The sequence below is a fragment of the Odontesthes bonariensis genome, chromosome 10 (genome assembly GCF_027942865.1).
Source record: "Odontesthes bonariensis isolate fOdoBon6 chromosome 10, fOdoBon6.hap1, whole genome shotgun sequence".
In the NCBI taxonomy this organism is placed as follows: domain Eukaryota; kingdom Metazoa; phylum Chordata; class Actinopteri; order Atheriniformes; family Atherinopsidae; genus Odontesthes; species Odontesthes bonariensis.
In genome coordinates this window covers 1,894,235-1,916,165 of record NC_134515.1, presented here as the reverse complement: position 1 = coordinate 1,916,165, position 21,931 = coordinate 1,894,235, and the positions used below count along the sequence as shown (strand labels likewise).

Here is a 21,931-nt window from a genome sequence, read left to right as displayed (position 1 = left end):
GCAGTATGAAGTATGCAGTATGCAGTATGAAGTATGTAGTATGCAGTATGCAGTATGAAGTATGTAGTATGCAGTATGAAGTATGAAGTATGTAGTATGCAGTATGTAGTATGCAGTATGAAGTATGCAGTATGTAGTATGCAGTATGTAGTATGCAGTATGTAGTATGTAGTATGCAGTATGCAGTATGTAGTATGCAGTATGAAGTATGAAGTATGCAGTATGCAGTATGTAGTATGCAGTATGCAGTATGTAGTATGTAGTATGCAGTATGTAGTATGAAGTATGTAGTATGAAGTATGAAGTATGAAGTATGCAGTATGTAGTATGCAGTATGCAGTATGAAGTATGTAGTATGCAGTATGTAGTATGTAGTATGCAGTATGTAGTATGCAGTATGCAGTATGTAGTATGAAGTATGTAGTATGAAGTATGCAGTATGTAGTATGCAGTATGTAGTATGTAGTATGCAGTATGAAGTATGCAGTATGTAGTATGCAGTATGTAGTATGCAGTATGAAGTATGCAGTATGTAGTATGCAGTATGTAGTATGAAGTATGCAGTATGCAGTATGTAGTATGAAGTATGTAGTATGAAGTATGAAGTATGCAGTATGTAGTATGTAGTATGCAGTATGAAGTATGTAGTATGCAGTATGTAGTATGTAGTATGAAGTATGCAGTATGTAGTATGCAGTATGTAGTATGAAGTATGAAGTATGTAGTATGCAGTATGCAGTATGTAGTATGAAGTATGTAGTATGAAGTATGCAGTATGTAGTATGCAGTATGAAGTATGAAGTATGCAGTATGTAGTATGCAGTATGTAGTATGTAGTATGTAGTATGAAGTATGCAGTATGCAGTATGTAGTATGAAGTATGAAGTATGTAGTATGCAGTATGTAGTATGTAGTATGAAGTATGCAGTATGTAGTATGCAGTATGCAGTATGTAGTATGAAGTATGTAGTATGCAGTATGCAGTATGAAGTATGAAGTATGCAGTATGTAGTATGCAGTATGCAGTATGAAGTATGTAGTATGCAGTATGAAGTATGCAGTATGAAGTATGAAGTATGCAGTATGCAGTATGAAGTATGCAGTATGAAGTATGTAGTATGCAGTATGAAGTATGCAGTATGAAGTATGAAGTATGCAGTATGCAGTATGAAGTATGCAGTATGTTGTAGGCGGTTTCGAACACAGCCTTAGTGTGGGGTTACGTTCATTTGACCTTTTCATTTGTTAGTCTCCTCCTGAACCATAAAGTGGGGGCATGTGAGGGAGGTGTTGGTACAGTGGCAGTTTGTTCAGAGAAACGAAACAGTAAACCACACGAGTTTGTGGTCATTTCTGATGCCGAGGGTGCCGGCGCCTTCAGCTCGGCTGAGAAACCTTTCACCCCGCAGCTCACGTCATGAGAACAAATCTCACGTCTGCCTGCTGGTTAGGGAGGATAGAACTGGGTCATGGGTAGAAGTCAGAGAGGACAAAAGACATTTTTTCTCACGGATGTTCCAGCAAACCATTCAGCAGCTGAAAAAAGAAAAGCACAAAGTTCTGTTTCAGGCTGTGTTCGGCCCGGGTGGAGAAGTGATGAAATGAGGACATCATCAGGTGGTGGAGCTCAAACGGTAAAACACCTGAGATGGACCAGATTCGCCCCAAGATGCTGAAGCCTCTGGATGATGTAGTTCTGCTGCAGTTGTTCCGCCATCAGCTTGACTTTCAGCCACGTCGGGCTGTAAACCGTGTGAACGGGCATCACTTCCTCCGTCTGCTGCAAACACAGCTGCCAACAGCTGGAACCTGAACAGAATTATTGGTGTTGATGTTCCATCTCGCTGCTTTCTCTTCCTGTGGTGTTCTTCCTCTTTTCTTCTTAATATTTCATTCTGCAGCGACCACAGATGTGAACTGGATTGTGACTGTGCGCTCGTGTGAAAATAAAGCATCAGATCATCTGGTTATGTTGTGGTTTGTAAAGCTGCCAGCACAGGATTTACTAAATAAACCATTTCTGGTGTTTTTCCTCCTTTGCTGCCTTACAGGCTCAGATTAAAATGGATTTTATAAGGTTTGTATCATCTGATAAACACAGGAATAAAGGAATAAATACATATTTAGTGCACAAAGCAACAAAGAAAACAAAGTATGAAGTTGATGTTTACAGCAGTTTGTATTTCATAATGTGCTTTAGGTTTGGAAAGCGCTTCCAAAAAGTCTGTAAAATGATCCCTCCCACAGATATCTGAACATTATCCAGTTAATACACAACAGAGAGGACAATCACAGCGACCGAAACAGAGTTTATACCATTAACTTTCCATAAAAATGTGTAAAACTACAGTTTTCATCATCAAACACAGCATTAGCTATTCCATCATCCCCACAAGCAAAGCTGCAAATACAGACACAATCACACAGAATATCAACAAGAAATGTAACAAAAGGACGGCTTTAAGGCGGCGCCGCTCAGACGGAACTAAGAAAGCATCAAACGCAGCCGGAATCGTCCTGTTCTACCTTAAAGAGTTTCAGAAATCACTGGAAAGGCCTTCGTCTCCGTTCTGATGGCTCTGAGTGAGCCTAATAAGTGCCACAGACCATAATATTCCCCGCAGGGCCCCCTGAGGGGCGCCAACAGGTGGGACCTCAGGTGTGTCACTCAGTGGGGTCACATGGCACCGAAAGGATCGGATTATTGGCTAATTTACAATCAGAATGAGTTGAGCAAATTCCTGTTTCTCTTTATTATTCCGCCAGTTTTTGGGATCTAACTACTCCTGCATACTTTCAGCTATTTCTACAATTTTGGCATCAAAACGTTCAGCTCCCTCAGCAGATTCCTGCTTTCATTTTTGGTGTTTTTAACTTTTACACTTTTTAAGATATTCAACTTTTATTCAGATTTTCCCGTCATTCAAATGAATGGAAACTGCTTTCAGCTCTTCCAAATCATCTCCCTCTTTCCAGCCTAACTACTCCTGCATGCTTTCAGCTAGAGACACCATTCAAACTTTAAATGGGTCACAAGACATTCAGGTATTACCAATTGTTTCAGCTTTTTCAAATCTTCAGCCAATTTTGAAATATGATAGTTTCAAAAACATGAACATTTTGCTCCTTCTTGATTTTTATGAATGAGCACACAGTTGAGTGCGTGCTGATAAGTTTCAAATTTTTCAGTTTTTTCAAACAAATTCCTCTAACTTTCACACAGTTTAACTTAGAGAAACAAATTATACCTTAAAATGTAGGAAACATTGTCCTCTTTCAGCCAATGTAACTACTAAAGAGCTCACATTTACAGAATTTCAGCTATGAGCCTTGAACCGAGATCAACCTCTCAAATTCTCTGACTAACTCCAATGTTAAGTTTGGTAGAACACAAAAATCACAAAATCCCTTCAACCAACACCTCAGCAACAGTTTTTACTGCTAATATTGAACTATTTTCAGCTATCCCCATTCAGCTCATAAGCATTCTCACTGTTTCACAGGAACAGCTCTTTCCAGTTATCCTTGGATATGTGGCGGTGAATGAATGGGATCAGAGGCACAAAGCGTGTCATACCCCGGTATGATAGGTGGCGCTGTACCCATTCCAGCTGTTGCTAATAGAGCCACTTCCTGTTGACCTCTTCACCACCACCAACAACAACAAACTCAGGCATTGGAGAAAGATGGAGAACGCAGAGCCAGATGAAGCTACGTCCCTCTACATTTGGTCTGTGATGAGCTGCTTGTTGCACAAACTCGATGCCCAACGGAGCATTCTCCATCGCGTTGTTTGTTTCTTTCTGACGGCGACAACAACAGGAATATCGTCTCCTTTGACTTCCGGGTCACGACCCCGGGAAAACATCTGGAGCATGCGCAGAACGCAAAGTCTGAATCACCACGTGCTTCAGCGTCTACAAGCAGGTTTAGAGTGACTTTCAACCCAGTTATCTCGGGGTCTGAATCCCATCCGATCCAGTTCTTAGTCAGATTAAGGTGTCTACATGCACTTAATAACTCAGTCTGATTGTAATTTAGCCAATAATCCGATCCTTTCAGGGCCATGTGACCCCACATGGTGCCTCACACACTGAGTCAAAGCGCCTGATGTCGGCTGATTCAGGACCAGCAGCTTGGTTCCTTCTTGCTTTGGTCTCTAAGCGTGAAGTCCAAAATAAAACAAAATGTCAGAACTTTATCGTTGAAGAGCCGAAAGGCCGAACAGAGACTTCTCATTAGTCTGTTCTTTTAAAGGTAAACCTAAAGTGGAGTCTAATGTTCCTCTGATCTCATAATGATGCCACTACAGCCGCCGCCATCAGGTGATCGTATCGAACCGTCTGTGATCTGTAACCCTGAGGTTTGAAAGTCAGTAAACTGAGATGATTTTAGATAAAGTTTCCCTGAGAATATTCTGCGGTCCTCCCTGAGTAGCTGGTTAAAGATGAAAGATGCTGAGAGCAGCTTCCCTAAAATCCTTCAGATTAACGCTTGTGTTTCGCACCGCTTACCTTAAAATAAAAGAGTTAAATACAGATCTGATCTCAGCTTCTGCTGCTTTTTCACTTTGACCGATAAACAAACCAAACCATGAACATGAAAAGTGTAAAATGAGGTGTGTTCAGAGTCCAGATGCTGAAACAGCTGGAGAGGCCACGCCTCCCTACACGCCGCTCTGCTCCTTTATCCAGCCGCGGAACTCTGTGACCCGGGTGTAGATGCCGGCCTTGTTCCTGTGGGCGCAGCCTTCGCCCCAGCTCACCACGCCCGCCAGGAAGACCCGCCCACTGGGGTTGGTGACGGACAGCGGCCCGCCGGAGTCGCCCTGTCAGAGAGGATGGGAGCGGTTAGGACCCACAGAGCCGCACTGAGCGCGTGCAGACGTGTCGCTGGGATCTACCTGGCAGGCGTCCACGCCCCCTTTCAGCACGCCGGCGCACAGCATCCGGTCCGTGACCTCGTCGGTCATCAGGTCGTTACACACCGTGCTGTTGATGATCCGGACCGCCGCCTTCTGCAGGACGCTCGCTTTGACCCCTGCAACACAACACGGGCTCCAGCTGAACTCATGCTACACACGTCTGATGGCACCAACTGCTGAGGAAGCTCATTTATTACAACTCTGGGGTGAAAAGAAAATCAGAGGTATGGACCCAGGAAGGCATCCCGCCATGATCTGATGTAGTCATGGGAACGCAAGTCATCAGTTAGCAGCACGGCCGGGCGAGTTAACTCGTTATTATTAAACGCAGATAAATATTTTATCGTGCATTTACGCAGGTTTTATTATTTATTTTATTGTAAAAGTCTGTTGCTCACAGGCTTTTATTTTGTAAAGGTCTGTTGCTCACAGGCTTTTATTTTGTAAAAGTCTGCTGCTCACAGGCTTTTATTTTGTAAAAGTCTGCTGCTCACAGGCTTTTATTTTGTAAAAGTCTGCTGCTCACAGGCTTTTATTCTGTAAAAGTCTGTTGCTGTCTGCTGTGGAACAGGAAAAGAAAGTAATCGGCGGATCCACCAAACATGGAGAAGGGTACGGAACTTTTACTCGGCCATTTTCATGTTAAAGTTCTTCCAGACGGCGGAGTCGACAGAACCAAAGTCATCTGTAAACTCTGCCAAGTTGAATTGTCTTCTCAGCGTAGTAGTTCCAGTCTAAAATATCACTTAAAGGCAAAACACACAACTGATAGCAGCAAGTCATTCAAGGAAACAGACAGTGGAGCGAGGCTTCTACATAAAAACTACAGAAAGATGCTGATGTTAAAAGTGTGTTTGCACAACAAATGTTATGGCACTTTCATTCATATGGCAGCACATTTAAAATAAAGCTAAATGCTAAAAGCTATACGCTACTTTTGGATTCATTTTTGGATTCTGCGTACAAATGAGATTAATCGTGATTAATCAGGGAAATCATGTGATTAATCAGATTAAACATTTTAATCGTTGCCCAGCCCTAGTTAAAAACACGCCGCAGCATCATGTCCTCCGACACACCGAGTAAAGCCGCCTTCAGGAGGCCTCACCTCCCTCTGAAGTGGTGCCCCAGCCGGTGATCCAAGCCTCTTGGCCTGCTGGGAAGTCGTAGGTGGAGGAGGGCAGGCAGATGGGCCAGATGTACTGGTTCAGCTCCACCGCGTCATCGAGCTCCATCAGGGCGATGTCGTTGTCGTAGGTGTGGGGGTTGTAGTCCCGGTGGGCCACGATCCGCCTCACGTTCCTCTTCACCATCCACTCATTGGTCTGACCCTGCACATGCAGCCCCAGGAAGGCCTGCCATTGGTCGGGCCGAGAGTACCTGCACCAGCACAGAGGGAAGCGTTTACAGTTTTATACACAGACCGAAGGTTTGTGGAGGGATTAATCCTGCCCAGAGCCCGGACCGGGTCGGGACTTCAGAACTGCAGCTTACTTTGACTTACTGAGGACAACAAATTCAACAGAATTCAGATCACATTAAAACTCAGAAACAGTGAAACGGGGTGTGACGGGGTTTAACGGATAGTAACGGATTGTAACGGATTGTAACGGATTGTAACGGGGTGTAACGGATTGTAACGGATTGTAACAGATTGTAACGGATTGTAACGGGGTGTAACGGATTGTACCGGGGTGTAACGGACTGTAACAAATTGTAACCGGATGTAACGGGGGTGTAACAGATTGTAACGGGGTGTAACAGATTGTAACGGGGTGTAACAGATTGTAACGGGGTGTAACAGATTGTAACGGGGTGTAACGGACTGTAACGGGGTGTAACAGATTGTAACGGGGTGTAACAGATTGTAACGGGGTGTAACAGATTGTAACGGGGTGTAACAGATTGTAACGGGGTGTAACGGACTGTAACGGGGTGTAACAGATTGTAACGGGGTGTAACGATTGTAACGGGGTGTAACGATTGTAATGGGGTGTAACGATTGTAACGTGTTTTAACAGATTGTAACGGGGTGTAACGGGGTGTAACGGACTGTAACGGGGTGTAACAGATTGTAACGGGGTGTAACAGATTGTAACGGGGTGTAACGATTGTAATGGGGTGTAACAGATTGTAATGGGGTGTAACGATTGTAACGTGTTTTAACAGATTGTAACGGGGTGTAACAGATTGTAACGGGGTGTAACGATTGTAATGGGGTGTAACAGATTGTAATGGGGTGTAACGATTGTAACGTGTTTTAACAGATTGTAACGGGGTGTAACAGATTGTAACGGGGTGTAACAGATTGTAACGGGGTGTAACGGATTGTAACGGGGTGTAACGGATTGTAACGGAGTGTAACAGATTTTAACGGGCTGTAGGGGAGTGTAACGGGGTGTAACAGATTTTAACGGGCTGTTGGGGAGTGTAACGGGGTGTAACAGATTGTAACGGGGTGTAACGGACTGTAACGGAGTGTAACAGATTTTAACGGGCTGTAGGGGAGTGTAACGGGGTGTAACAGATTGTAACGGGGTGTAACGGATTGTAACAGATTTTAACGGGCTGTAGGGGAGTGTAACGGGGTGTAACAGATTGTAACGGGGTGTAACAGATTGTAACGGAGTGTAACAGATTTTAACGGGCTGTAGGGGAGTGTAACGGGGTGTAACAGATTGTAACGGGGTGTAACGGATTGTAACGGGGTGTAACCGGTTGTAACGGGGTGTAACAGATTGTAACGGGGTGTAACAGATTGTAACGGGGTGTAACAGATTGTAACCGGTTGTAACGGGGTGTAACGGATTGTAACGGATTGTAACAGATTTTAACGGGCTGTAGGGGAGTGTAACGGGGTGTAACAGATTGTAACGGGGTGTAACAGATTGTAACGGAGTGTAACAGATTTTAACGGGCTGTAGGGGAGTGTAACGGGGTGTAACAGATTGTAACGGGGTGTAACGGATTGTAACGGATTGTAATGGGGTGTAACCGGTTGTAACGGGGTGTAACAGATTGTAACGGGGTGTAACAGATTGTAACGGGGTGTAACAGATTGTAACGGGTTGTAACAGAGTGTAACGGGGTGTAACGGCGTACTTGTGTGATTCGCTGTCCTGGACGCAGTGGGTGGCGGTCAGCAGCCAGCGGCTGCAACGGATTGTGTAACGGATTGTAACGGGGTGTAACCAGGGGTAACGGGGTGTAACGGGGGTGTAACAGATTTTAACGGGCTGTAGGGGAGTGTAACGGGGTGTAACGAGTTGTAATTGGGTGTAACAGATTTTAACGGGCTGTAGGGGAGTGTAACGGGGTGTAACGAGTTGTAATTGGGTGTAACGGATTTTAACGGGGTGTAACAGAGTGTCACGGGGTGTAACGGCGTACTTTTGTGATTCGCTGTCCTGGACGCAGTGGGCGGCGGTCAGCAGCCAGCGGCTGTTCAACACGGACGCTCCGCACACGTGGCCCATTCCTTTGATGTGGAGGCTGACCTGCCAGGGCCACTCGCCCACCTGGGACGCCTGACCGCCCACGATGCGGGAGCTCTGGAACGGCCTCATCCCGCACTCTGAAAAACAACCACACAAAGGTGAGCACGCAGACGGAGCCCGCTGGGCGTGTCCCAGTGTGTGTGGGTAACGTACGGCAGTCGGCCTCGTCGGAGCCGTCCTCGCAGTCCAGCGGTCCGTCACACTCTGGGTTCATTTTACTGATGCAGCGTTTATCGGTGCAGCGGAAGGTGAACGCAGAGCACTGCGGCAGCAGCAGAGCTGAAAGACAACAGGTGAGTTTCAGGCAGGATCTAATGAAGCATGATGGGAAATATAGGACTGAAATGTTTGGTCACCTGACGGCAGCTTCATTCTTCAAATATTTAACCTTCTGACCCCGTTTCGTTTAACCTTCTGACCCCGTTTCATTTCACCTTCTGACCCCGTTTCGCTTAACCTTCTGACCCCGTTTCGCTTCACCTTCTGACCCCGTTTCGCTTAACCTTCTGACCCCGTTTCGCTTCACCTTCTGACCCCGTTTCGCTTCACCTTCTGACCCCGTTTCGCTTCACCTTCTGACCCCGTTTCGCTTCACCTTCTGACCCCGTTTCGCTTCACCTTCTGACCCCGTTTCGCTTAACCTTCTGACCCCGTTTCGCTTAACCTTCTGACCCCGTTTCGCTTCACCTTCTGACCCCGTTTCGCTTCACCTTCTGACCCCGTTTCGCTTAACCTTCTGACCCCGTTTCGCTTCACCTTCTGACCCCGTTTCGCTTCACCTTCTGACCCCGTTTCGCTTCACCTTCTGACCCCGTTTCGCTTCACCTTCTGACCCCGTTTCGCTTCACCTTCTGACCCCGTTTCGCTTCACCTTCTGACCCCGTTTCGCTTCACCTTCTGACCCCGTTTCGTTTCACCTTCTGACCCCGTTTCGTTTCACCTTCTGACCCCGTTTCGCTTAACCTTCTGACCCCGTTTCGCTTAACCTTCTGACCCCGTTTCGTTTAACCTTCTGACCCCGTTTCGCTTAACCTTCTGACCCCGTTTCGCTTAACCTTCTGACCCCGTTTCGCTTAACCTTCTGACCCCGTTTCGTTTCACCTTCTGACCCCGTTTCGCTTCACCTTCTGACCCCGTTTCGCTTCACCTTCTGACCCCGTTTCGCTTAACCTTCTGACCCCGTTTCGCTTCACCTTCTGACCCCGTTTCGTTTAACCTTCTGACCCCGTTTCGCTTCACCTTCTGACCCCGTTTCACTTAACCTTCTGACCCCGTTTCGTTTAACCTTCTGACCCCGTTTCGCTTCACCTTCTGACCCCGTTTCGCTTCACCTTCTGACCCCGTTTCGCTTCACCTTCTGACCCCGTTTCGCTTCACCTTCTGACCCCGTTTCGCTTCACCTTCTGACCCCGTTTCGCTTCACCTTCTGACCCCGTTTCGCTTAACCTTCTGACCCCGTTTCGCTTAACCTTCTGACCCCGTTTCGCTTCACCTTCTGACCCCGTTTCGCTTCACCTTCTGACCCCGTTTCGCTTCACCTTCTGACCCCGTTTCGCTTCACCTTCTGACCCCGTTTCGCTTCACCTTCTGACCCCGTTTCGCTTCACCTTCTGACCCCGTTTCGCTTAACCTTCTGACCCCGTTTCGCTTAACCTTCTGACCCCGTTTCGCTTCACCTTCTGACCCCGTTTCGTTTAACCTTCTGACCCCGTTTCGCTTAACCTTCTGACCCCGTTTCGCTTAACCTTCTGACCCCGTTTCGTTTCACCTTCTGACCCCGTTTCGCTTAACCTTCTGACCCCGTTTCGCTTAACCTTCTGACCCCGTTTCGCTTAACCTTCTGACCCCGTTTCGCTTAACCTTCTGACCCCGTTTCGCTTCACCTTCTGACCCCGTTTCGCTTCACCTTCTGACCCCGTTTCGCTTAACCTTCTGACCCCGTTTCGCTTAACCTTCTGACCCCGTTTCACTTAACCTTCTGACCCCGTTTCGTTTAACCTTCTGACCCCGTTTCACTTAACCTTCTGACCCCGTTTCGTTTAACCTTCTGACCCCGTTTCACTTCACCTTCTGACCCCGTTTCGTTTAACCTTCTGACCCCGTTTCACTTCACCTTCTGACCCCGTTTCGTTTAACCTTCTGACCCCGTTTCGCTTAACCTTCTGACCCCGTTTCGCTTAACCTTCTGACCCCGTTTCGTTTAACCTTCTGACCCCGTTTCGCTTCACCTTCTGACCCCGTTTCGCTTCACCTTCTGACCCCGTTTCGCTTCACCTTCTGACCCCGTTTCGCTTCACCTTCTGACCCCGTTTCGCTTAACCTTCTGACCCCGTTTCGCTTAACCTTCTGACCCCGTTTCGTTTAACCTTCTGACCCCGTTTCACTTCACCTTCTGACCCCGTTTCACTTCACCTTCTGACCCCGTTTCACTTCACCTTCTGACCCCGTTTCGCTTCACCTTCTGACCCCGTTTCACTTAACCTTCTGACCCCGTTTCGTTTAACCTTCTGACCCCGTTTCACTTAACCTTCTGACCCCGTTTCGTTTAACCTTCTGACCCCGTTTCACTTCACCTTCTGACCCCGTTTCGTTTAACCTTCTGACCCCGTTTCACTTCACCTTCTGACCCCGTTTCGTTTCACCTTCTGACCCCGTTTCGTTTCACCTTCTGACCCCGTTTCGTTTAACCTTCTGACCCCGTTTCGTTTAACCTTCTGACCCCGTTTCGCTTAACCTTCTGACCCCGTTTCGCTTAACCTTCTGACCCCGTTTCGCTTAACCTTCTGACCCCGTTTCGCTTAACCTTCTGACCCCGTTTCGCTTAACCTTCTGACCCCGTTTCGCTTAACCTTCTGACCCCGTTTCACTTAACCTTCTGACCCCGTTTCGTTTAACCTTCTGACCCCGTTTCACTTAACCTTCTGACCCCGTTTCGTTTAACCTTCTGACCCCGTTTCACTTCACCTTCTGACCCCGTTTCGTTTAACCTTCTGACCCCGTTTCACTTCACCTTCTGACCCCGTTTCGTTTCACCTTCTGACCCCGTTTCGTTTCACCTTCTGACCCCGTTTCGTTTCACCTTCTGACCCCGTTTCGTTTCACCTTCTGACCCCATTTCGTTTCACCTTCTGACCCCGTTTCGTTTAACCTTCTGACCCCGTTTCGTTTCACCTTCTGACCCCGTTTCGTTTCACCTTCTGACCCCGTTTCGTTTCACCTTCTGACCCCGTTTCACTTCACCTTCTGACCCCATTTCATTTCACCTTCTGACCCCGTTTCGTTTAACCTTCTGAACCCGTTTCGTTTAACCTTCTGACCCCGTTTCGTTTAACCTTCTGACCCCGTTTCGTTTAACCTTCTGACCCCGTTTCGTTTAACCTTCTGACCCCGTTTCGTTTAACCTTCTGACCCCGTTTCACTTAACCTTCTGACCCCGTTTCATTTAACCTTCTGACCCCGTTTCATTTAACCTTCTGAAGCCTCTGGTGTTCTGTGTTTAATGTAAAACAGGCAGCAGCTGGAAGCCTCTGGTGTTCTGTGTTTAATGTAAAACATGCAGCAGCTGGAAGCCTCTGGTGTTCTGTGTTTAATGTAAAACATGCAGCAGCTGGAAGCCTCTGGTGTTCTGTGTTTAATGTAAAACAGGCAGCAGCTGGAAGCCTCTGGTGTTCTGTCGGTGCGTTCAGGAGATGTTTCTTACATCTCTCACACTTTGACTCATCGGATCCGTCCCCGCAGTCGTCTTTTCCGTCACATTTCCGCATCTTGGAGACGCAGCGACCGTTTTTGCAGGAAAACTCTCCGTCTGCGCATTTACCTGCAAAGAAAAGAAACGGCCAAGCTGTGAGATCTTCACCAGAGAGTGGACTGCGACCCGGAGGCCGGTTTAACTTCCAGAGGAACCCACCACAGTTCTCCTCGTCGCTGTTGTCACCGCAGTCGTCAGAGCGGTCGCACCTCCACAACTTCGGTTTGCAGAGGCCGTTCTTACACTTAAACTGGGACTGCTCGCACTCTGGGCACACAATTCAATTCAATATTTATTCATATAGCACATTAAAACAGCTTCAGCTGACCAAAGTGCTTCACAACAGCAACTGCATCACAAGAGAGTCATCAATAAAAGCAATGAGAATGACTCCATCACATAAAATAACAATAAAAGTAACAATAATGATAAAAGTAGTTTTCAGTCTGGATTGGAACTGAAGACTAAAGACTGAGAGGAGCTGACAGCCGACGGGAGGCTGCTCCACCCTCTGGGTGCTCCATCACCTCCATCAGCTCTGGTCTTTGGCTTTGGGAACAGCCAACAGGAGCGGGTCAGCTGACCTCAATGCTCTGAGTGGAGTGTTGGGCTGCAGCAGCTCACTTAAATAAGACGGGCCCATGGAGTTAAAAACAATCAATAAAACCTTAAATTTCACCCGACAGCCGGCAGGGAGGCAGTGAAGGGAGCTCAGGACACACACAGCAAACAGACAGCGTCACGTTGTTTGCCGTCAGCGACACGCCGACGGGCCGCGGGAGGACGTGGACTCACCGCAGTCCACCTCGTCGCCGTTGTCTCCGCAGTCGTTCCAGCCGTCGCACTGCAGGGTCGAGTTGATGCACAGGTTGTTTCTGCAGCGGAACCTCCCGGGACAAGCTGAGCAACAACGCCGCAGGAAAAGGCAAGGCAACTTTATTTGTGCAGCAAAATTCATCTACAAGGCGATTCTAAGTGCTTTACAGAGACATTAAAACAGTAGAAATAAAAAGCATGATTTAAATTTTAAACAAAAAAGAAAGAAATAAGAACAAAAGATGAAATCAGATTAAATCAGGAGTTAAAATGTGATTAAGTTTTGAAACTCAAGCTTCGGATTTGGAGCTTTATTCAAACGCAGCTGACACAGTCAACACAAAAGCAGTCCAAACTCTGATGGGGTGAAACATGTGAAAAGATGGTCGGCTTACGATCGGTCGGGACAAAAGCTTCGTACTCGGCGATGAAACCCTCGTCCACGTAGGATGCGTCGGAGTTAAACCTGATGGTCATCTTGTTGCTTTTTGTGGTGATGACTGTGTTTTTTAACTTCCTGCCACACAATCTGCAACACACACACACATATTTCCACTGAGAGGGCAGAATATTGAAGGTTAAATCAGCCCCAAACAGATCGAGCTGGAGTCGCTTCTTCTGATGAGAACCCAACATTTGATGATTCGACTCAAATCCAGTTGATTTATAAAGGAAATATATATATTTATAGATTAGCTGTTGAAATATAAAAACAGAAAGAATGGGTCCAAAAAACAAACAGAAAAGGAAATAAAATAAAAAGAACCTCGAGATAAACTAAGGTTCCAGTTCCTGGGCTCTGCAGCTGTTCTGGACGGATGACCACATTTTTTGTTAGTTGTTTAGTCTTGAAACCAAAACCAACCCCATTATTTCCTCCTGCAGGCGTTTGTTGTGGAAACCCTCTGAGGGAATAGAAGATTAACTCTTCGTGAAATTAGACTTTGAGTTTAAGAAGATCGAGCCCAAAGGGAGCAAATAAAAAGCAAATAAAATGGACCCCAGAATAGAACCTTGAGGTACTCCACAAGCAGGAAGTTTCTCATCCTAACAAAGATCCTGATCAGAAAGAGGACTGTGAGCTGTGTACCTGAGGCCGTAAGACGTCATAAAGATCTTCAGCTCTATGAACATTTATTTTGAACCAAAACAAATAATTAAGTCAAAGTCGCCACAGTTTTCTTCACTAAGTTAGTGTGTTGTAGCTTCCTTATGCAGGAAAAACTGCAAAACACACATTTCAACATCTCTGAACTCATTAAAAATCAATCGACTGACTCAAAGAACTCCAATACATGAGAGAACTGGAGGGAAAACACCTTCATTCTTCAAAGCCTTCATGCATCAGCCGCCGTCCGAAGGCAGGAAGTCCAGACAAAGAGTGAACACAGCTTCCTCACCTGTCATCGTTCACTTCCACGTAATCCCCAGGACACTCTTTGCTCTGATTCCCCACCGAGAACTTCATGAACTGAACCTTCAAAAACTTTTCGTTCGGGACCTGAAGAAGAAAAATGACGACAGAGTTAACTGAATGAAGCAACATAATTAGCACTCAGGCTAGCTCTGTTCTGCGGGTCCATTTACCTCCACCAACACTGGACATTTCCATAAATACGCAGGAAATCAGCTTTTAACTTTAACAGAATAGCCTCCCGATCAGCTGCTCGAGGACTTCTAACTTACCTCGATGTTCCAGACGCATGAGGTCCGTGGAGGGTAGTTAGAAGGAAAGAACGGAGAGGAGAAGGAGCCTCTGTCGGCCGTCAGTGTTCCTCCACACTCTGAACACCAAAAACAGTTTATAAGGAACGTTAGATCCTCCGCAGACTGCTGCCATTCTGTCTGAGGCGATGTTCAAAGATATTTAGAATAGGGCTGGGCAACGATTAAAAAGTTTAATCTAATTAATCACATGATTTCCCTGATTAATCACGATTAATCGCATTTGTACGCAGAATCCAAAAATGAATCCAAAAGTAGCGTATAGCTTTTAGCATTAGTTTACAGATGACTTTGGTTCTGTCGACTCTGCCGTCTGGAAGAACTTTAAAATGAAAATGGCCGAGTAAAAGTTCCGTACCCTTCTCCATGTTTGGTGGATCCGCCGATTACTTTCTTTTCCTGTTCCACAGCAGACGGCAGCAGACTTTTACAGAATAAAAGCCTGTGAGCAACAGACTTTTACAAAATAAAAGCCTGTGAGCAACAGACTTTTACAAAATAAAAGCTTGTGAGCAACAGACTTTTACAGAATAAAAGCCTGTGAGCAACAGACTTTTACAAAATAAAAGCCTGTGAGCAACAGACTTTTACAGAATAAAAGCCTGTGAGCAGCAGACTTTTACAGAATAAAAGCCTGTGAGCAACAGACTTTTACAAAATAAAAGCCTGTGAGCAACAGACTTTTACAGAATAAAAGCCTGTGAGCAACAGACTTTTACAAAATAAAAGCCTGTGAGCAGCAGACTTTTACAAAATAAAAGCCTGTGAGCAACAGACTTTTACAAAATAAAAGCCTGTGAGCAACAGACTTTTACAAAATAAAAGCCTGTGAGCAACAGACTTTTACAGAATAAAAGCCTGTGAGCAACAGACTTTTACAAAATAAAAGCCTGTGAGCAACAGACTTTTACAAAATAAAAGCCTGTGAGCAACAGACTTTTACAGAATAAAAGCCTGTGAGCAACAGACTTTTACAAAATAAAAGCCTGTGAGCAACAGACTTTTACAAAATAAAAGCTTGTGAGCAACAGACTTTTACAGAATAAAAGTCTGTGAGCAACAGACTTTTACTAAATAAAAGCCTGTGAGCAACAGACTTTTACAAAATAAAAGCCTGTGAGCAACAGACTTTTACAAAATAAAAGCCTGTGAGCAACAGACTTTTACAAAATAAAAGCTTGTGAGCAACAGACTTTTACAGAATAAAAGCCTGTGAGCAACAGACTTTTACAATAATAAAATAAATAATAAAACAGGGGTGGTTTGTGGCGTAGTGGGCTGAGCAGCCGCCCCATGTACAGAGGCTACAGTCCTCGCTGCAGCTGGCCCCGGTTCCAGTCCGGCATCGGACGGCCCTGTGCTGCGTGCCTCTCTGAACTTTCCTATCCATTAAAGGCACAAAAGCCCCCTAAAAGATTTTTTTTTTTAATTAAAATTTTTTTAAAAATGCGTCAAAGGCGGGGTAGGGGATCTTTTTCTGGAACATTTTTTTACATATTGCTTGAAATACTCTTCACACCCCCATTGCAACCAATTAATTAAAAGTTTTGACACAAATATGAAAAGTTTTAGTGGCCTCTAGAACGTACAATCTAGGAAAAACAGTATCCAATCATTGTGAACAGACCGTTCACAATGATTGGATACTGATGCCATCTATCAAACTGCAATCTGCTCCTCCCTCCCCCTCCCCCTCCTTCCCCCTGTGCGCGTACCCTGCTCCGTGAACGAAGCTTGGCAGGAAGCTAAACTAGAGCCAGCTTGGCTAGCACCTAGCATCATTAAATGTATAGTTAGCATAAACTAAATACTAAATACGGCAACGATCGATGCTTGCTGTCAGAACAGCGCTCGTGCACCTTCGTGCTCGTGCGCGTTCATGTTCTCTAGAGGCGTGCCTTCGGGGGAAAGTGAAGAAAAGGGTTGGGACTTTTTACCTGTGTATTTTCAAAAAGCAGCTTCGCTGGACTCAAAATCCAGGATCTCCTACCCTACCTTTAATTTGCGATAAAATAATTATCGGCGTTAAATAATCAATGCGTTAACGCGGTAATAACGAGTTAACTCGCCCAGCCCTAATTCAGACTGAAGCTCAAACCGGCCGATCCTCATTAACACATTGACTCCCAAGTCACGTAAAACTACGTTTTTACTGCCCATGCGTTGGCTCCCACATGGTAAAAATACGTTTTTTTTTTATGGATTCTGAATCTATACATTCTAATGCACATTCTGTGTGATTTTTGTAATTATGTGATGAACAGAACTGACATAGATGGCAGTCAAAAACTGGTGTCATCATCTGGACATTTTGATCATTACGCCAATGGCTTTGCGTCAACTCAAGAACAATTTTGATAACGCTGCACTGATTGTTGTGCATTTCCGCATTTTGTCCAATCGCACGTGTCGGTTTCCAGAGGGTGGCGGTAAAGTAACATAAACAAACAACAAGAAGGAGAAGAAGACACGCGACAAGTCTAAGGAGGCGGTCTTAAGAACAGGTTAGCTTTGCAACATGCGACACGACGCAAATCCTCTGACCCGGATATGTAAGTATCTAAAGTGCGACAGGCTGAAAGAGCGCACGTTTCACAAAAGCCCCGATATCTCAGTTTGTTGTTGATTTTGGTGGATACCCGCCTTGGTTTAGCTAAGGATAGCTCGCTAATGGCGCCACCTAGAGACACGCAGTTTGGACCCACAAAGAGTTTAAAGTCTCAGCTTTCAAACGAGCCATAACATGTTTCAGTGGCCCTATCACATAATATGCTGTGACTGTACAAAAAACGTCAAAAAATGGTTTAGAACGCTGGGATTCTACCACATAATTCTGTAAAAACCGCTGGTAGTCAATGTGTTAACGGAACATAAAGAACCGCTGGGACTCCGTCTCACCTCCATCTTTCAGGGGAACCTGCGAGTAGATGGCTCTGAAGCCGGGGAAGTTCTTCTCCTCGCTGGTGACGAGCGTCAGCAGCATCACGTTTCCAGACGACAGGAAGGTCAGGGAGGTGTGGGGGTATCCGCACTGCCTGCAGACGGGCAGACGGACGGCGTTACCGAGTGTTTACAGCCTCAGAGCATCCCCCCGACCTGTTCCTATCTGACAGGCTGACGTTCTTTAGCTCTGATAAAACTGAACATTTATACATCAGCTGGAAACAAACACTCAGAACACGAGTCCAGCTGCACTGGAAAAAATTGCCCCTCCAAAAATAAGTAAAAAACAACAAATAAAAGACGTTTTTGCTTGAAATAAGCAAAATAAATCTGCCAATGGAACCAGTGAAAATCGGCTTGTCAAGATTTCTTGAAATAAAATGTGATATTTGGGACTTTTGAGGGATCTTGAAATTAGCTTAAAAACGTCTTCAAATGAAAAAAAAAAACCTGGTTTCATGTGAAATATGACTCAAAACAAGATGTTTTCAAGACCTTTTCACTTAACAAGATATTCCAGGGGCCTCATGTACAAAGACTTGCGTGGATTTCCTACTGAAACATGGCGTACGCTCAAACCCAAATGCCCTCCAACGTCGGATGTATGAATCTGTGCACATGCATCAATCCAAGCACATTTCGTTTGTACATCCCAATCAACGTGGAATTGAAACATTAAGGTGGAGGTGAAGCGGAGACTGGCTGTCCACCGCTGCAGTGTGGCCAAAACTGGCGGGTGGGGGGGTGACCGACTCTGTTTGAGTCGGGGCAACTATGGGTGACACTGCTCTCTCTGGGGTGGTGGGAGCACATGTGGGGGACTCTGATTACCCCCAAGGTAAATACCCATGTTTCTGTGTAACTCACAACAACGTGTTCATACAGTAACGTGCAGAAGTGCGCCGGGGGAAAGGTGAGGCTGATTAAAACATTTCAAACTTTACGCACAGGGTTATTAACATTTGCCCACAGAGACGATCAGGGGCTTGTTAGAAAGATCTTAAAGTGATACTCCAGAGTAGATTCACCCTAGGATCATTTGAACCGTGATATCCAGCCAAGTAGCCCACCCGCAGTTTTTTCGACATTGGCTGAACATCAGCTGAGTTACTGAGTTATCCCGAATAGCTTCGTACAAGGGTTAATGGATCCCGGTCCGTATCTCCAAAATTACCACACTAAAATCACATGCCATGACACCAAACTTCTACAGTAGTACAAATATGGTCTGTACTCACAAAACGATGCATTTGGAAGTTTGAAAATAGTCCAGGAGTTTATTATCATCAACACAAGCCTGATAGCTTCTCTGCTGCTAAAGCTGCGTCGACGTCACTTCAGAGAGCTGGGAGCTTCAAAGTAAGATGAGGGTTGATCTACTACTGTAGACAACAAAGCAAGGCTGCTCAATTTCTCCATTGATAAAATAAATTCACAACTCTACAACATAAAAATTCATAACAAATCATGTAGAATATAGCATATACTTTGTTGTCTACAGTAGTAGATCAACCCTCATCTTACTTTGAAGCTCCCTGAAGTGACGTCGACGCAGCTTTAGCTGCAGAGAAGCTATCAGGCTTGTGTTGATAATAATAAACTCCTGGACTATTTTCAAACTTCCAAATGCATCGTTTGGTGAGTACAGACCATATTTGTACTACTGTAGAAGTTTGGTGTCATGGCATGTGATTTTAGTGTGGTAATTTTGGAGATACGGACCGGGATCCATTAACCCTTGTACGAAGCTATTCGGGATAACTCAGTAACTCAGCTGATGTTCAGCCAATGTCGAAAAAACTGCGGGTGGGCTACTTGGCTGGATATCACGGTTCAAATGACCCCAGGTTGAATCTACTCCGGAGTATCACTTTAAGCTGAAGTTTAACCAGCAAAAAACAGCAAGAAACTAACTTTAACCACCGACTAATATATATAATATAATAATGATGCTGTGAAGACGGGATAGAAACTGGGGGCGCACATACTCAATGCACGTCACGGGGAATAATATTAGGACAATTACACAATAAAGTTACTCCCCAAGAAGCCAGCCATCAGTGCCACCCTGTAGTCTGTTCCCAACATACTGTTACTCAGAATGTATGAATCGTGCGTTGAACCAGGGCAAATCGCCACAACGTTGGTTAATTGCATTTACGCATCACATATGATCTGTACATCGATCGAATGAAAATGTTTCCTGTTAACATACAAATTCATCATGTGATGGCGCTTTAATAGCAATGTGTGCGCAGTCGATAGCTCCGATTACAAAACCGGCTCTCGCTTCAAATTGAGCTTTAATGTTGGGAATTTGATATATTTGGGCTGAGATGCGGATAATTCTGTCCCACGCGGCTGGCATGGCTCGGCTCAGGGTAGACTGGCACAGTCCCAATCGGTTGGCCAGCTCTCTCTGGAATGCCCCGGTTGCTATAGGAACCCCAGTGTGCACATCACCTGTGGGCACAGGCAGCGCATGGCTCCTCGCTGTGTTGCGCTCCAACGCCGGCCGCAGCTCTGCGCACAGTTCAGGAGGATTTCCCTCAAAACTCAGTCGCCACCATATGCCAGCTAATCCTCTCTGTCTCTGAACACACGCTCTCTTCAAATTGCACCATTTGCAAAGTCTTCTAATACTTTTAAAGCACACATTGTTTTTAATGGTATGCATTGCACCACTTTGTGCTGCTTTTATATCTACTGGTGTAACTGCAGACACATGGGTGTGTTAATTGTTTATCAGTATTAATTGTTCATCTATCTCAAATGTGCACATCACTGTCTGAGGACTAATTGTTTTTCACATTTATTTATTATAACAGATTCCCAACATCACCTTAGGTGTCACCAAAGAATCAACAGCTGCAGAAAAGTGCGTACGCCAGCCCTGAAGCTGCCGTGAGGCACCGCACATTTCCACGGTCATTTCATTCTTGATACATCTGATCGTTGACGTGAAAAGGTGCGTACGCCACTATTTTGTGCGTACGCACGCTTTGTACATGAGGCCCCAGATGTATTGTATTAAAACAAGTCCCTATATCTGGCTGAAATGGTACTTGTTAGGCAGTTGTGCCTGATATTAAGTGTAATGAGATACTCAATGAGACAAAAATACTTAGTAAGATTTAGATTTTTTCCAGTGTGGATATAATCACATTATTCTTTCAGGCTTTAAACTGAAATACTTCGAACACAGTTTCAACTTTTCATCTTCAAACGTCTCGTTTTGTGGCACCAACCAAAGGTTTTCAACGTGCTGCGATGGAAATATAAAAAGCTGTTGGTCTCACTCCGTCAGAGCGCGGCGCTCCATGGGAACCAGAGAGTCGTAGATCTTGATGAAGTCCTGCTGACAGTCGTCCTCCAGGATCAGAGTGTGGAAGACCAGCCGCACCCGGTGGCGCGGGTCGGCCCGGAACAGCCACTGCCGGTAGATGTTGGGAGGGTAGGACGTGTCCGGAAACCCCGGAGACTGCACGCGTCCCTCCGTCCTGACGTGGATGTTAGCGGAGTTCTCTGAAAATGGAAAACACGTTGGCGGCTTCTCTCAGATGATGCACGTTTCAGCACGTTTCAGCACATTTAAACTTTAAGCACACTAAGATCTGAGCTCTCACCAGGTATCGAGCGTCCTGTCATGCGAGGATCTAAAGCTGCCGACACAGAGACAAAAGATTTAAACATTTTACTACAGAAGCAACAGAAATCTGCAGACATTCACGTCTTAAAAACACGTTAAAGTGTGTAACAGGCTGCATGTGAACCTGTTCTGTATGATTCAGGAGGAAAAATAAGCTGCCGAATAAAATCTGATTTTCTTTCTGATTTTCATAGTTTCAGGTGGACTAAAAGAGTGAAAATGTTCAGTTGGGTTGAACATCCAGGGACAGATGATCTAAAATAACCAACTTAATCCCAGGATGATCTATTGTGGAAGAACTTCAGGTGGTTGTTGTTTCTACTTTCTGCCACTAGATGTCACCACATCTTCAGACTGGGTTCAGTTCCACGAGGCTGACATGTATCCACTGACTAACAGTTCATGTGTTTCGGTGCGTCTGAATCAGAGGATTTCTCAGGTTTGGGTTCAGGCCTCATCTCACCAGAACAACGGTCACATGACCCCAAACATTACATCACTGCCAGAGTTTACTGAGCACGTTGATGAGGTTAACGTGCACATCAGGGAGGAAGGCTGACTGTATTCACCCAAACAATACGTATATATGTATAAAAAGCCTTCATCTTTTTCCTCCTCTGTGCTTTATT

At 45.4% G+C, this 21,931-nt stretch overlaps 1 protein-coding gene across 1 annotated transcript in view; it reads right to left on the bottom strand.

The window, feature by feature from the left end:
* Window positions 1-2,160: 2,160 nt before the first annotated feature.
* Window positions 2,161-21,931, bottom strand: part of LOC142390464 (suppressor of tumorigenicity 14 protein homolog) — a 31,451-nt gene continuing 11,680 nt past the window's right edge. Inside the window, exons 6-19 of the mRNA XM_075475908.1 lie at window positions 21,280-21,315; window positions 20,953-21,178; window positions 17,609-17,745; window positions 14,672-14,769; window positions 14,386-14,486; window positions 13,381-13,514; window positions 12,965-13,069; window positions 12,329-12,436; window positions 12,122-12,238; window positions 8,575-8,700; window positions 8,315-8,498; window positions 6,033-6,304; window positions 4,904-5,040; window positions 2,161-4,828 (exon numbers count right to left, since the gene is read on the bottom strand). Of these exons, the coding sequence (XP_075332023.1) occupies window positions 4,667-4,828; window positions 4,904-5,040; window positions 6,033-6,304; window positions 8,315-8,498; window positions 8,575-8,700; window positions 12,122-12,238; window positions 12,329-12,436; window positions 12,965-13,069; window positions 13,381-13,514; window positions 14,386-14,486; window positions 14,672-14,769; window positions 17,609-17,745; window positions 20,953-21,178; window positions 21,280-21,315 (1,943 nt within the window). The 3' untranslated portion in view covers window positions 2,161-4,666. The remainder of the gene's footprint in view (window positions 4,829-4,903; window positions 5,041-6,032; window positions 6,305-8,314; window positions 8,499-8,574; window positions 8,701-12,121; window positions 12,239-12,328; window positions 12,437-12,964; window positions 13,070-13,380; window positions 13,515-14,385; window positions 14,487-14,671; window positions 14,770-17,608; window positions 17,746-20,952; window positions 21,179-21,279; window positions 21,316-21,931) is intronic.